We start from the raw sequence: 13,409 nt of genomic DNA on the forward strand, positions 1-13,409 counted from the left end.
CCTGGCCACCTGAAAGCCACCAATTCCTGCTGTTTGCTGGAATCAGGGGAGAAAAATTTGGTCAGAAGACTGTTCGTTGTTGTCATTAGTCATTTCTGCCTTCCCTGAAAAGCCAGAGGGAGTGCTGGCATGTCTGACATGAAGAATGTGGCAGCTTTATTTGCAGGAAAGGGCGGGGGGAGAGGCAAGAAAATATTTGAAGTTGGCTATGGGAATTAATAATTTACCTCAGAAGAGAATAAGGAAGGGGTATTTATATTAGGTAAGGACATCAAGTTCCAAAAGAGAAGTCATCTGGACCAGAGAACAGATAGAAAAAATAATAGTAATATTTGGGCAAAATCAAGGCATTTCAGATGGGAGACCTTCTACTGAAATGTGCAACATGACCACAGTAGTGACCCTGAGAGGCAGTCTATATCTTGTTCTTCAGGCAGATGAGGAAGGGATCTACAGATATATGTGCAAGGTGCATCCAATATTTGTAGGAAATATACTGACAACAGTTGTTTTGTCCAGCTGGATCAGCTTACAACACCTTGTTTTATCTGCAGTAACTATCCCACCAACATTCTTGAAAAATGGATCACACGTGGGTGACCCTAATACAGGCTTCTAGTGTGGGTACATGCTCTGGTGTATATAGCCAGTTAGGTATGTGGTAGGATAAATCCAATCTCAACTAAGGAGAGTTAGCCTTCAAAGTTGTCCTGAAACTTTTGGGAAGTCAGTTACATAGTGCTCCCCACTATCAGCTTCCAAGCCTGTGTTGGGTCAAATGGGAGATAAATTGTGTTGCCATATCTGTGGCTCTCTTCCTATTGTGCAGCAGTGACTGCTCAACACAGGCACTTAGTTAATATTTATAAAACAAATGGACAAAGATTGGGCCTGGAGGATAATTAAGTTGGTAAAGTGCTTGCAAGCAAGAGGACCCTAGTTCAATCTACAAAACATGATGATACATGCTTGTAATTCCAATGCTGGGGAGGTAAAGACAGAAGGATCCCTGGGGCTCACTGCCAGCCAGACTAGCTTACTTGGTGAGTTCCAGGTCAATGAGAGACTGTGTCTTAAAAAACAAGGTGAGAGCCAGTGGTATGGCTCAGTGGGTAAAGCCACCAAGCCTGACGACCTAAGTTTGATCCCTGGGAGGACCCATATGGTGGAAGGACAGACTCCATTCTCACAAGTTGTCCTCTGATCTATACCTACACATACAGACACACACTCACAAACATATATGAACACATAGACACATACAAACAAAAAGACAATTGTCCAATTGTCTGGGAGGCATAGGAGGGTCTCTGTACTTCCAGCATCATAGTAAGCACATTCAGTGAGATTCTGCTTCACCTGGGAGTAAGCTGCTAACCTAGGGAGCCTACTCATCTGGTTCCTAACCTCTAGGTACCCTTTATCTTTTTTTTTTTTTTTTTTTTTTTGGACATTGACAATAATGACCAGACTTCTAGGGTTGTGTGAACCATGTAAGTAAGTTGTTTAAAACTGAAATCTTTTTTAATTTCTTTTTTTTTTTTGAGATTGGGTTTCTCTGTGTAGCCCTGGCTATCCTGGCACTTGCTAGGTCGACCAGGCTGGCCTCAAACTCACAGAGATCCACCTGTCTCTGCCTCCCGAGTGCTAGGATTAAAGGTGTGTGCCACTACCACCACCACCACCACCACCACCACCACCACCACCACCACCTGGTTTTAAAACTAAAATCTTGAACGAATAAGCTGAGACTTGCTTGATCTCCATTGGGAGCCTTATAAGTGTAGTTGAGGCAATACTGGCTGCAATGTGGAAGCAAGTGAAAGGTGTACTGGATTTATATTATTCTCTATTCTTTGAGATTTTTGCAAATTTCCATAATAGAAGATTCAAGAGACAAATACATATTTGATAACATAGTTGTGGATAAACATCATTACATAACTTGTCAAAACTCAAAGAGAAAAGAACCAATTTCTGAAAGTTGTCCTCTGGCCTCTGCACATGCCCACGCATATTCACACAAAAGAAATACATGTAAAAAGATTAAAAAATACAAACATCAAAGAATATATAATACCCAGGGCAAACCTAATGCAATATATATATATATATATATATATATATATATATATATATATGTTCACTGACTGTAACCAACAGGAGTCTGATGGGCAGTTTCTATAATTTTCCCTCAGTTTTGCTATGAACCTAAAATGGCTCAAAAGAAAGAAAGTCTTTGGAAAAAGGGACAATAGTAATGTAATTTTCTTTTGGCAGTGCTGGGGGATAGAACATAAGATTACTGAGCCCCCAGAATGTTTTTTAGAGTTTGGTGCAGGGACTGGAGAGTGTTCAGTCTATAAAGTACTTGCTGTACAAGCATGAGGACCTCAGTCCGAGCCCTAGCACCCACCTAAAACAAAAAGGCTGCTGCAGGGGCAGTGCTGGGGAGGCAGACATAGGCGGTGGATACCTGGAGCTTACTGGCCAGCCTGCCTTGCCTAATTCTGAGTTCCAGGCCATTTGAACAAACAAACAAATAAATAAAAGCAGTACAATATGGTGTCATATGCCTTTCATCCCAGGACTTGGGGTAAGCAGATCTTTGTGAGTTCCAGGTCAGTCAGGGCCACATAGTGAGACCCTTCTCAAAACAACGGAACAAGTAACTAATGCTGGGCCTGGAGGCATCTACTTTTAATCTCAGCACTTGGGAAGGAGAGGTAGGAGGATCTTTGCAAGTTCCAGGGCAGTCAAAGCTACAGTAAGGCCCCGTTTAACAAACAAATCTCCCTCCAAATAACATCAACAAACCAAAATCCAAACCCACCAAAATCCAAACCCAAACTCAAACCAAATGAAGAACCCAAGGTAGATAGCATTTGAAAAACACTCAAGGTTAACTTCTGGCCTCCATATGCATGTATCCATATGAACACACACACACACACACACACAGAGAGACAGAGAGAGAGAGAGAGAGAGAGAGAGAGAGAGAGAGAGAGAGAGAGAGAGAGAGAAAGAGAGAGAGAGAGAGAAAGAAAGACAGACAGACAGACAGAGACTGAATTTGGTGTAGACATAGGGGGCTGGGTGTTAGCTGTTACCATCACTATATCTGAGACAAGGAGCTGAGCCCTGCTGACTTTCTTGCTTGACCATTTTAATCTTGGATACACAACTCTCTCTTTCCTGGCATGCCTCTCCTCCTGGGCATCCCACACCTCTAAACTAGCATATACCTGCCACTGAATACTTTCATTCCTTTTCCTTTTCCTTTCCCTTTTTCCTCTCTTAACATTTATTTATTTAGTGTATGTGCATGTATGTGCCTACACATGGTTAGAGGACAACTTGCAGGAGTTGGTTCTCTCCTTTTACCATGGATTTTGGGGATCACCAGGTTTGGCAGTAAGTGCATTAATCTAATTGATCACCTCCCTGCAACCCCCCGTTTTTTAGATGCAGTACCTCATGTAGCCCAGGCTATCCTGGAATTTGCTAAGTAGCCATGGTTTGATTTTAACTTTTGATCCTCCTTCCTCATTCCACTTCCTGAATGTTGGAATAATATATGCACACTACTATACCCAGCCCTACTCTCATTTCTCAAGGCCTGGTTTGCTCTCAGCATTTTTTTTGAGACTCAGTACTTAACACCAATGGGTTGAAGGCTTGGAAAGCAGGTTGGAAAGCCACAGGACTTCTAAGTGTATCACCTCTGGCATGGCCACCTCAGGGATACCTTAAGGGCTCCTCAAATTACCATGCCTTGATGTTTCCCATCTAGGAAGTCCAAGTTGTGCTCTCTCCATTTTGGAACCAGGTTGCTTCTGCACTCCTGGAGTTGATATTTCAGTGCCTGTACCCTCTTTCTCCCTATAGGCTGACACTGGGTTAGTGAGAGTTGGTGAGTTTCCTTGGGTTCCAGAGTATAGAGCCATCTCCCCAATCAATGCCATGGGTGATGCCAGTTGGGGAGCCATTCTGCCTCCTATCTGAGTCACACCTGAGCTGCAGGGCCTGTTGACAAAGGCTGTCTGCTTAAGCTCCAGGAGCAACATGTTGGTTGATCCTCTGGAACTCATCTGTCCCCTCCATACACAAAGGACACCACCACCCTTGACTCTCCACTGAGGACAACATCTGAATGCATTTTATTCCACTGCAATTGATTAGTTTATTAACAAACAGGTCATTTAAAAGGTGAGCCTTCTGACAAACTGCATAATGCCATATACTTGGTGAGGAACTTTGATTGGATTCCAGCTACTTGGGCACCAAAGGCCAGTCTTCCATTCAGATTTGCAGAAGTGATCTGATTAAGCTCTGATATGGCTTACTTAAAAAGGATCACACTGCTGGGCGGTGGTGGCACACACCTTTAATCCCAGCACTCGGGAGGCAGAGGCAGGCGGATCTCTGTGAGTTCGAGGCCAGCCTGGTCTACAGAGCTAGTTCAGGATAGGCTCCAAAGCTACAGAAAAACCCTGTCTTGAGAAAAAAAAAAGAATAAAAGAATCACACTAAAAACATGGTTGGATTGCAGTGCAGTGCCTCTGGGAGGGAGAGGTTCTGGAAGATGTCCCAACCTACCCACTGGCTGCTCCAGTGAAAGGAGAAAGCACTGAAGATCCTTGCCTCTGGGGGCACTCAAGAAATATAAGATGACACAGGAGGGGCAGAGGAAGGGGCTGGGTGTAACTGACTGTGGGATCAGCTTTAGGAAAACACAGCTACCTAAGCTCCATGACAAAGTGAAATGGGCCAGCCCTGCAGCCTTCATCAACTTGAGGCTACTTTCAAGCCCTGATATGTTCAGGCAGGGAAGCCTCATGCTTGGGCATGGGGCAAGGCCTCCACCCTACACTGGTGCCATGCTGCCTCCTTCAGTCTGGTCCCAGAGCTCTGCTGTGCTAGCCCGCCATGCTCCTTCGAGGGATACAGCCTTCCATCTCCAGGGCTTCTGGCCAGCCCTCATACTTGTTGGTGTGTTTACTGTTCTTCACATGCTGTAGGGGTTAACAGGAAGTTATGACCTGGCCCTCAGGGGCCAACCACCAGGGTACTCTTCAATCTGTTGCCCTTCCCTTCACGCAGGAAAAACAGGGGATGGCTGCGGTGGTCTAGTCTCTCATGAGTGAAATGGGGATGGGACATGGGCCTGATGTACACCAGAACAGTGAACACTGTGGACAGGAGGGAGTCCATGTGGCCTTGGCTTCAGGGAAATGCCGGAAGCTGCTGCCTGAGTTTGGGGTGAAGGGTCTTGGAGGCATGAGCTTGAGGTTTTTTTTTTTTTTTTTTTTTTTTGGTCAGCCACAGCTATGGAGAAATTTGTATTTGTTGAGAGCAGGACTTGGAGGCCTACCTAAGATGTTTTGCTGGGAGCCTTCTTGGTAAGGATGATACCAGGGGCCCTCTTCTCTCTAGTAGCCCCTAGCACAACATGTGCCTGGTGTAGCCTAAGAGGGAACCCAGGGAAGGTGGGAAAGGAGGATGCAGCATAAATTAGGAAACTGGGTTGTGACAAGGCTAGGATGGTAGTGAGCATCTTTTTTTTCTTTAAATCTGAGATAGTATCTCATGTAGCTTAGGCTGGTCTCAAATTCGCTATATGGTCAAGGATAATCTTGAACTTCTGATTCTCTTGCATTTACTTCCACAGTGTTGGTATTACAGGTATATCCCCATGCCCAGTTTTATGCAATACTAAGTATTATAATTCAGGGCTTCACGTATGCTAAACAAACACCCATCATAAATGAGCTACATACATAAACTGGGCATCCTGAAGATGTTTGTGAAGAAGAATTCTTATTTATAAGTCTGGCCAATGTGCAATCCAACTTTTAAAGTCTTTAGGTTGAAATATGTACAGGACAGGGAAGATCAAAATTACTGTCTCTCCCTGTGGTAATAACAAGAGGCCAGGGCTAACAGGTCAGGGACAGGACTCTGGGCCCTGATGGACAGAATTCAGGGAAACTTTGGTGCAAAGAGAAGGGGAGGCAAGGTTGCAAGGGGTAGGAGGCAGAAGTGCCAGGGTCTCTGCTGTACCTGCTCAAAGGGGCTCTTGTTTTGCACACCCTTGGCTCCCACAAACACCCAGCTGTCACGGAAGGCTAGCTCCTTGGCGTTCCTGCTGCCCAGTTCAGAAAAAAGCTTCCTGGTCTCTTCATTCATCCTGTTACACAGTAGGAAGAAATATAAACTAGGGACTGTTACTGTACTAGGATAACACTGAAGCTGGAGTTGGCAGTCACTTACTTGGTAGCTGGATCATCATAGGATGCCACAAACACTAGGGTACCTTCATGCAGTGGTCGGATGAACTTCAAGAGATCATTGACATCTGGTGGAGATGAGCCCACAGAACATGGAGCTTCAGGTTCCACTGAGCAGCCCTTCCCCACCAAACAATATTCTTCTAATGAGGAAAATAATATAGGGACTGGGCAAGGGCTGTTCCACATCAACGGCCACCAGTATGAGCACAGACAAACTGGTAAAGAAGCTAGGGCCATCTGGTCACAAAACATAGACTCCAGACAGAGATTCCCCTGTCTCCTACATTTTGTGAACCCAAAGCTATACTTGAATAGCTGAGTACAAAGGCACAGAGGACAGGGCTTCAGGGAGAAAATGTATAATTGGATGTGGTGGCCACTCACCTCCAGCCCACATGTCAAAGGCTCTAGCTTCCAGGAGCTCACCACTGACCCCTGTGTCAAGAAGAGGAAGACCTGCTAAGTAAACTGTCTGGGACATGCTACCTTACTGCCTGAGCCCCTAACCCAGGCTCAAACATGAAAGGTGGCAGCCCTTGCAAAAGCTTCAAACATGCCCTGTCATCCTCTCATTCACAGAGCTGCAGCCCATGGAGCCTCTGGCATGAGGCTCTGTGTATCCACTACTACTATCATGTTTTTGATCACTGGGTGACTTCCTTTGTAGAGCTTTTGGCTGGCATAGAATTTTTCCCAAGTCTCCCTGGGAATGCCCAGGAGCCACCTGCTCCTGAAGAGGGAGTAATGAAGTAGAGGGGCCAGGCCATAGCATGATATTTGCTTCTATGGTCTGTACTCTGACCCCACAACATGGGGGAACTCACCATTCACCAGGGCGATGTTCAGCCCACGGCCCACATTGTCCTTGACGCTGCTCATGAGCCTAGCAGGGGAGGGGGGGCAGAAGATCTCTTGTGGGCATATCACATTTCTCTTCCTCACATAGCCCTTAGCTCTTGGCCCTTGCAGACCTGGCCTCAAGTTCCCCTCCCACTTCCCAGCCCATATGCTCACATCTTGTCCTCGAGGCAGATCTTGGGCCCGATGACATTGGCAGCCCCGCTGACTATGCGGAAGGCCAGGTGCTCCTCAGGACATGGCTGGGGCAGGCCGCACTTGTACTTCCTGGCCCTTGGTTCTGAGTAATGATAGCAGATGTGACCCATGTACCTGGCCCTGGTGTCACCCGAGATCTGAGGGTGGAGGTCAGGACCAGCCACAGGGCTGAAGGTGCAGCCACAGAGCATGGAACTGGGGCAGGAGGTGAGTGGGGCTCAGACCAAAGCTGGGGATGTTTCCAAGTGGTGTGTTGGCAAGGGAGTAGGGACACCAAGAATAAGGCTTTCTTGCTACTGGCAGGAAAAGGGAAAGGAGATTGAGAGCTGGCTTGGAACCCTTATACAACTAGAAAAAACAGAGGTCCAGAAAGTCAGGGTGAGAGCTCCATGGATGAGGCATACAGTCAGACCAAAGTAGATGAGCTGAGGTAGGTGGGTGGAGCATGGAGGCTCTGATAGCCTCTGGATTTCTTCAGGGTAAGGGTGGGAATGATCTCTATAATGGCTTGAATTATGACCCTACAAAATATACTGGAGTCTGAATTCCCAGTTCCTCAGAATGTGGTCTTGCTGGGAAACAGGGTCTTTATAGACAGATAAATTATGACAAGGTCATACTGGACTATGTTGAGCCCTTAATACAGTGCGACTAGTGTCCTTATGAGAAGAGAAGAGGAGAGGAGAGGAGAGGAGAGGAGAGAAGAGAAGAGATAAACCACACAGAAGGAGATGCTGTAAGACAATACAGGCAAAAGGCAGAGTTGTGCAGCTACAAGATGAGGCACATAGAAGGCTTCTAGGATTTGCAGAGGCCCAGAAAGACCCTTACCTGGAGCTTTCAGTGGGAGCATAGCCCTGCTGACACCTTCATTCATACTCTTGGCTTCCAGAATTGTAAGAAAGTAAATTTTGGTTGTTTAAGGCACTACTTTTCTTAGGGTAACTTCAGGAAGCTAATATAGGTTTTGGTGCCAGGAATTGGGAGTTTATGTAAATAAATAACTAAGAATGTGGAAATGGATTTGGAACTGGGTAGAGTTGGCAAAGGATGCAATGTTTTGAGGTATATAGTAGAAAAAGCCTATACTGCTTAAAGAAAGAAAAAAAAGAAAGAAAGAAAACAACCTGTTGGCAGGAATACAGAGTGAAGCCAGGTATGCTATTGCACATCTGTAATCCCAGCATTTGGAAGGCTGAGGTAGGAGAATCATGATTTCAAGGCTATTCTGGGCTACTTAGTAAGTCTCTATATTAAATCAAATTTAGCAATATCATAGTAAACACAGTTCTGGTGCAGGCTTAGAAAGAAGAGCACAATAGAGTAAGAGTCTTCTGTTGAATCTTTCATTTACATAATCCTAAACAAAGTGTTGATATTATTATGAATATTATAGCTCTTTTGGTGAGACCTTAGAAAGAAATTGAAGAAGCCATTATTGGGTATGGGAGGAAAGTCCATCCTTGTTATAAAGTGTCAATCATTCTGGTGTTTTGTAGAAAAGAAAGCTTGTAAGATATTTAGCAGAGGAGATTCTCAAGCAGTGTTAAAGGTATGGCCTGGTTTTTCCTTGTGGCTGCTTATGGTAAAATGAGAGCGGACAGAGCAGTTGGGAAATGAACTATCAAATATGAAGGATCTAGAACATAAAGATCAAAAACAAATCCTAGCACTTGGGAGATAGAGGCAGGAAGATCAGGAATTTAAGGTTATTCTTGGCTACATATTGAGTTTAATGATAGCCTGGGATTCATTAAGCCCTGTTACAAAAGAAAGACGGGAAGAAAGAAAATGTTAGCCTACTTATATTGTAAAAAATGAGAAAGCAGTCCAAACCTGTAATCCCAGCATTTGATAGGATAACACAGGAGGATCACTGAGAGTTTGAGAGCTGCATAGTAAGTTCAGGACCAGTCTGTGCTATAGAGTGAAACTCCGTTAAAAAAATCTGAAATATTTTATGGGCTAGGAAAATAGTTCAGCGTAGAGTATTTGTTCGGTATGGGTGAGGTCCTAGGTTCAATCTCCAGCACCATAAAAAATTTTTAAAAAGCATCCTTTAGAGAGAAGACAAAGAGAAGAGAATGGCTGGCTTGGGATTTGCTAAGGAAAGGAAGTGTGTGATTGTGAGTGTGCTCCCACTTCTCAGAAGCCTGGACTTGAGATGGGATTATACAGGATGAATCTGTGGAGGACTCTCTTGTCTTATAACCTGGGCCCTCATGAATCCCATGAGAGGCCAGCAAATTTTGTTACAAGTTTATACCAACAGAAACACTGTCAGCCTATGAAAGGGACAGAGATGAGAAGAATACAAGGATGGAAGGAAGAAAGGAAGGAAAGAAACAAGAAAGGGAGGGAGGGAGAAAGGAAAGAAAGAAGGGAGATTCTGAATATAGAGCCAGGATGAAGAGGCCAAAGAGGGCCCAAGCTCAGAGGGTGACACTATCTCCCATTCCAGAGGATGGGGTCACTTCAGTGGGCCTAGAAGCAGAGTATATGGACATACACATTTCTTTTTAGACCTTAAAATCTAGAAGAATTGCCCTGCTATGTTCGGGATTTGCTTAGGACCATGAGTGTCCCACCCCCTTTTCCCAATGTCTTCTATTTGGAATGGGAATGTTTTTCCTATGCCTGCCCTCTCACTTTCTGATGGTGGGTAACTTATTTTCTAGATTCACTGCACAGAAGGCTATGATAGCTAGTGGGGAGAGGGCCAGATGGACAACAGAAATCCTGGTGGGCTGGCTGGCAGCAGGCAGGGGTGTCACAAAAAGCAGTATGAAGTGCAGGCATAGGAGGGGATAGGGATGAGACAGGAAGCTTACCTGCAGTCACTGAGTTCTCTGGGCCTGTGGATACAGAGAGTTGGTTTTGTGAGCATGGAGGCCTCCCGAAGCCTACAGCAAAGCAGCCAAGATCAGGGACTTCGGGCCAAGTCAGGCTACACTTGGCATGTTCCCTGCTTAAGTCTCAATGATGCCCTGATGTAAAACTGCCTGCCTGCTCTAGGAAAAGGATGAATTGGAATTGTAAACAGTGCTTAGGTGACTTGGCACCAGCAACAGAGTCCCTTGTGTATCTCAGAGCCCAGCAGAAAGTCCAATGTTTAGTGGAGGCCTTTCCACTCCATACTCTCACTTCATCAACTTCCACTCAATGTTGGATTGCATGTTGGGTTTGCTGCTGTCTAGGTCAGTTGGTAGGGACAAGTCTGCATTTGTGTTAGAAGATAGGCTGAGGGCAGCAAAAATAAGCTTGTCAAGAAGGAGATGGAAAACCCAACCATCACACCCCACATTGAACACCTGTACAGTGAGGCAAGAGGGTCCCCAAACTCACTGGTGAAGAATTGCTGAATTCGAGGAAGGCCACCACCAGGACCACCCAGGAGGATGGTGACTAGGATCCAGGTGAGACCCATAGTGATGATTAGGGCCACGATTCGCAGGGGGCCTGCAGGCAGGACAGACACAGGGCAGGTCTATCTCAGACACCAGTGAACAAACCCAGCAACAACCCACTGCCTCACACAACTAGATCTCCTCTTCTACTTGAAAACAAGTGATGGCAGGATTGGAAGGTGGGGCACCCATTGCTACCCACCAGACCCAAGAAGGAGACTTGAACTCCCTCCTGGTGAAGGGAAGAAAGTGAGTTCAAGCATTGAGGTTTCTCTGTTTGGTTCTCCTCAGCAGGTTTGGAGGGACCTTTTAGAACTCATGCTCTGGACAGGTTCCATAGCACCAACTTCAGCATCTTGCCTCTGAAACTGTTAGTGTATTTACAGCTCACCCATCTGCCTCTCCTTTCCTCTTGTTTTGATGGAGGATCTATACTCCTCTTGAAGACCAGTCCTTCTACTTGCTTCAAGATCCATCAAGTTCTCTCCTTTCTCAGATATGTTGTGCTAAAGCTCCTTCTTTCTATCTCACTTTCATAATATTAATAGGTCCTAATTTACAAAGACGAAAAAGAGCTCCTGCAAGAAAAATATCATCCTCTAACTCCTTACCTACCACTTCTCCACCAAACTCTTTAAAACTTTATACTCTGGCTAGGGATATAGCTCTGTGGTAGAGCATTTGTCCAGCATACATGAGACCCTGGGTTCCATCCCCAGGATACACATTTTAAAAAAGTCATCTACATTGTGATTTCTATCATTCCATCCCTACTACTCTCTCCCAAAATTCTTCCAATCTAGTCTTGCCACCACAATAGCAAAAAATTACCTTCCAAACCAGACCACCCATGACTGTCACAATTTCTGATTGCCTGTCTGCTCTTTCTTGAAATCTTGATGTGCTGCCCTAGCCATCCTGATGCAAACACTTCACTGATAGCTTCTAGGACACCACAGTCTCTTGACCTGACTCTTTGGGACTTTCTCTTTTTTTTTTTTTTTTTGGTCATCTTCCATTACTGTCCCCTCAAAAGCTATTCCTTTCCAGGATGCCTTCTCCTATTTGCATACTATCTTTGTGGGAGATTTCATCTACCACAGTTATCAAGTGAAATACCAAGCAGTAATGACACCTTATTTTCTGGCTCCAGTCCTGATCTGTCTTGAACCCACCCCCTCCCAGTCAGTTCCTTACTGCCCTTACTAGAATTTATCCATGAAGTTGCTACCTTACCAGTTCTCAAATTCTACTCTTACCCCTATCTGCCCCCTCCACAAACCATTTTCATCTCCACAAGGCATGTTCATCTTAGTTGTCCAACTGACAGCAGAGCAGCCACTTGGATCATATCCATCCTCACAGGCAACCAAGTCAGTTCTCTTCTAAGGCCACGCCTCTTTGCCTCTACTCTCCACCTCTCCTCACCCAACCTGTTCTTTGAGTTGGGTGCAACTGACTATATATCAATCCTTAACTTATAGTTTGGGAAGCTGAACTCCTCAGAGGTGAAAAAATTTGCTCATAGAATGAGTGCTTGTGCACAGTTACCCATTAATAAATAACAAACCAGTGACTACCCGGGCCCTTCCTGACACGACCACTAGGACACCAGGATTCTCTTCCATTCACTGTGGAAGCCACCCACCTGCCAACCTCATGTCCACTTCTCCGGCTGGGTTGGGACCTCCGGCAGGTGCACTGTTTGGGGACCGTGGGCTCTGGGAGGAATGAAGCAAGAGAGTAGGTTTGGGTGGTGGGGCAGGGGCAAGTCTGTGCTGGGCGCGATCGGTGCTACGACTTGTTCCTCCAGACAGCAGACCAGGCTCAGTTCCCCATGAGCGCTGGGAGACGCAGTGCCTGGCCAGCAGGGCCTTGGGAACCCGTCGCGGCTCACAGTCTGTCTAACAGAAGCATCCAGGACTGGAATGTAGCAGTTGTTCTCCCCGACCTGGGTCCGTCCCGTGCTAGGCCCGGCGCTCTGGTCTGTCCCCTCGAGGCTGGTGGCAGAGACCCGGCGGGCCAAGGACGTTGCCTGGATGTAGGGAGACGCAGATCGGATCAGGGAGTTTCCCAGTGGTCTCGCCCTGCCGGCGAGGTGAAGCAGACTAGTCACGTAGTGAAGCTTGGCAGGCACGACAATGGCGGCCCTAGGAGGGCCACAGCCCACAGGCGTCGCTCCGCCATAGGCCTATAGACTGCGATGTGGGGCCTCAAGTCCCCATGCAGGCTCCACCTCCTGACCCGCCTCCTTCCTCTTCTCCAGAGGCTGGGTGGGAGGTGCCTAGAGAAGCTGTTTCCCTGAGGCTTGTGCTCAAGCTGAGACACTAGCTTCCTAGAAGGAGCCTGGGTCATTGCTGCCAGATGAATCTCCTTCTAGACATTTTTTTTTTTTTTGAGATAGGATCACACCCCATAGTTCATGCTGGGATTACAGGCGTAAATCACCACAGCCAGCTCCCCCGCTGCTCCACACACCCTCTTTGGTGACAGATCTATTTCTGTGTTTGGTGAGATGAAGCTCTGCTTGTTACTTGAGATCGGAGCTCTCATGACTGGTAAGATGATGGATCTGGGGACACAGATAATGACGAAAGGTTGACATGTATTCTTTAAGAACATGGAAAGTCCAAAAGCACGTGTGGGGGTTAAG

At 46.1% G+C, this 13,409-nt stretch overlaps 1 protein-coding gene across 4 annotated transcripts; it reads right to left on the reverse strand.

Annotated features, from left to right (window-relative positions):
• Window positions 1-4,448: 4,448 nt before the first annotated feature.
• Window positions 4,449-12,997, reverse strand: Fam3a (FAM3 metabolism regulating signaling molecule A). Of its 4 annotated transcripts, XM_028888554.2 has the most exons (10): window positions 12,708-12,997; window positions 12,405-12,477; window positions 10,695-10,808; window positions 10,181-10,204; window positions 7,308-7,431; window positions 7,118-7,176; window positions 6,678-6,728; window positions 6,274-6,433; window positions 6,064-6,190; window positions 4,449-5,015 (listed from the first exon to the last, which is right to left on the reverse strand). In XM_028888554.2, exons 2-10 carry the CDS (start codon window positions 12,415-12,417, stop codon window positions 4,920-4,922), a joined length of 768 nt encoding a protein of 255 aa, XP_028744387.1. In that variant the 5' UTR covers window positions 12,418-12,477; window positions 12,708-12,997; the 3' UTR covers window positions 4,449-4,919. The 4 variants fall into 4 exon arrangements, with proteins under 4 accessions (XP_028744387.1, XP_028744386.1, XP_028744388.1 ...); XM_028888553.2 differs by having other exon boundaries at window positions 12,405-12,997; XM_028888555.2 differs by having other exon boundaries at window positions 6,274-6,358; window positions 12,405-12,995.
• Window positions 12,998-13,409: the final 412 nt, after the last annotated feature.

This window comes from Peromyscus leucopus, chromosome X (assembly GCF_004664715.2).
Source record: "Peromyscus leucopus breed LL Stock chromosome X, UCI_PerLeu_2.1, whole genome shotgun sequence".
Taxonomy (NCBI): Eukaryota; Metazoa; Chordata; class Mammalia; order Rodentia; family Cricetidae; genus Peromyscus; species Peromyscus leucopus.

Excerpts from the sequence above, each read along its gene's own strand:
- Fam3a (XM_028888554.2), bottom strand. Across the intron at positions 6,729-7,117 it reads GAACATCGCCCTGGTGAATG|GGGTCAGTGGTGAGCTCCTG; the intron begins GTGAGTTCCCCC and ends TTCTTGACACAG. Across the intron at positions 5,016-6,063 it reads ACAAGAGCCCCTTTGAGCAG|CATGTGAAGAACAGTAAACA; the intron begins GTACAGCAGAGA and ends TAACCCCTACAG.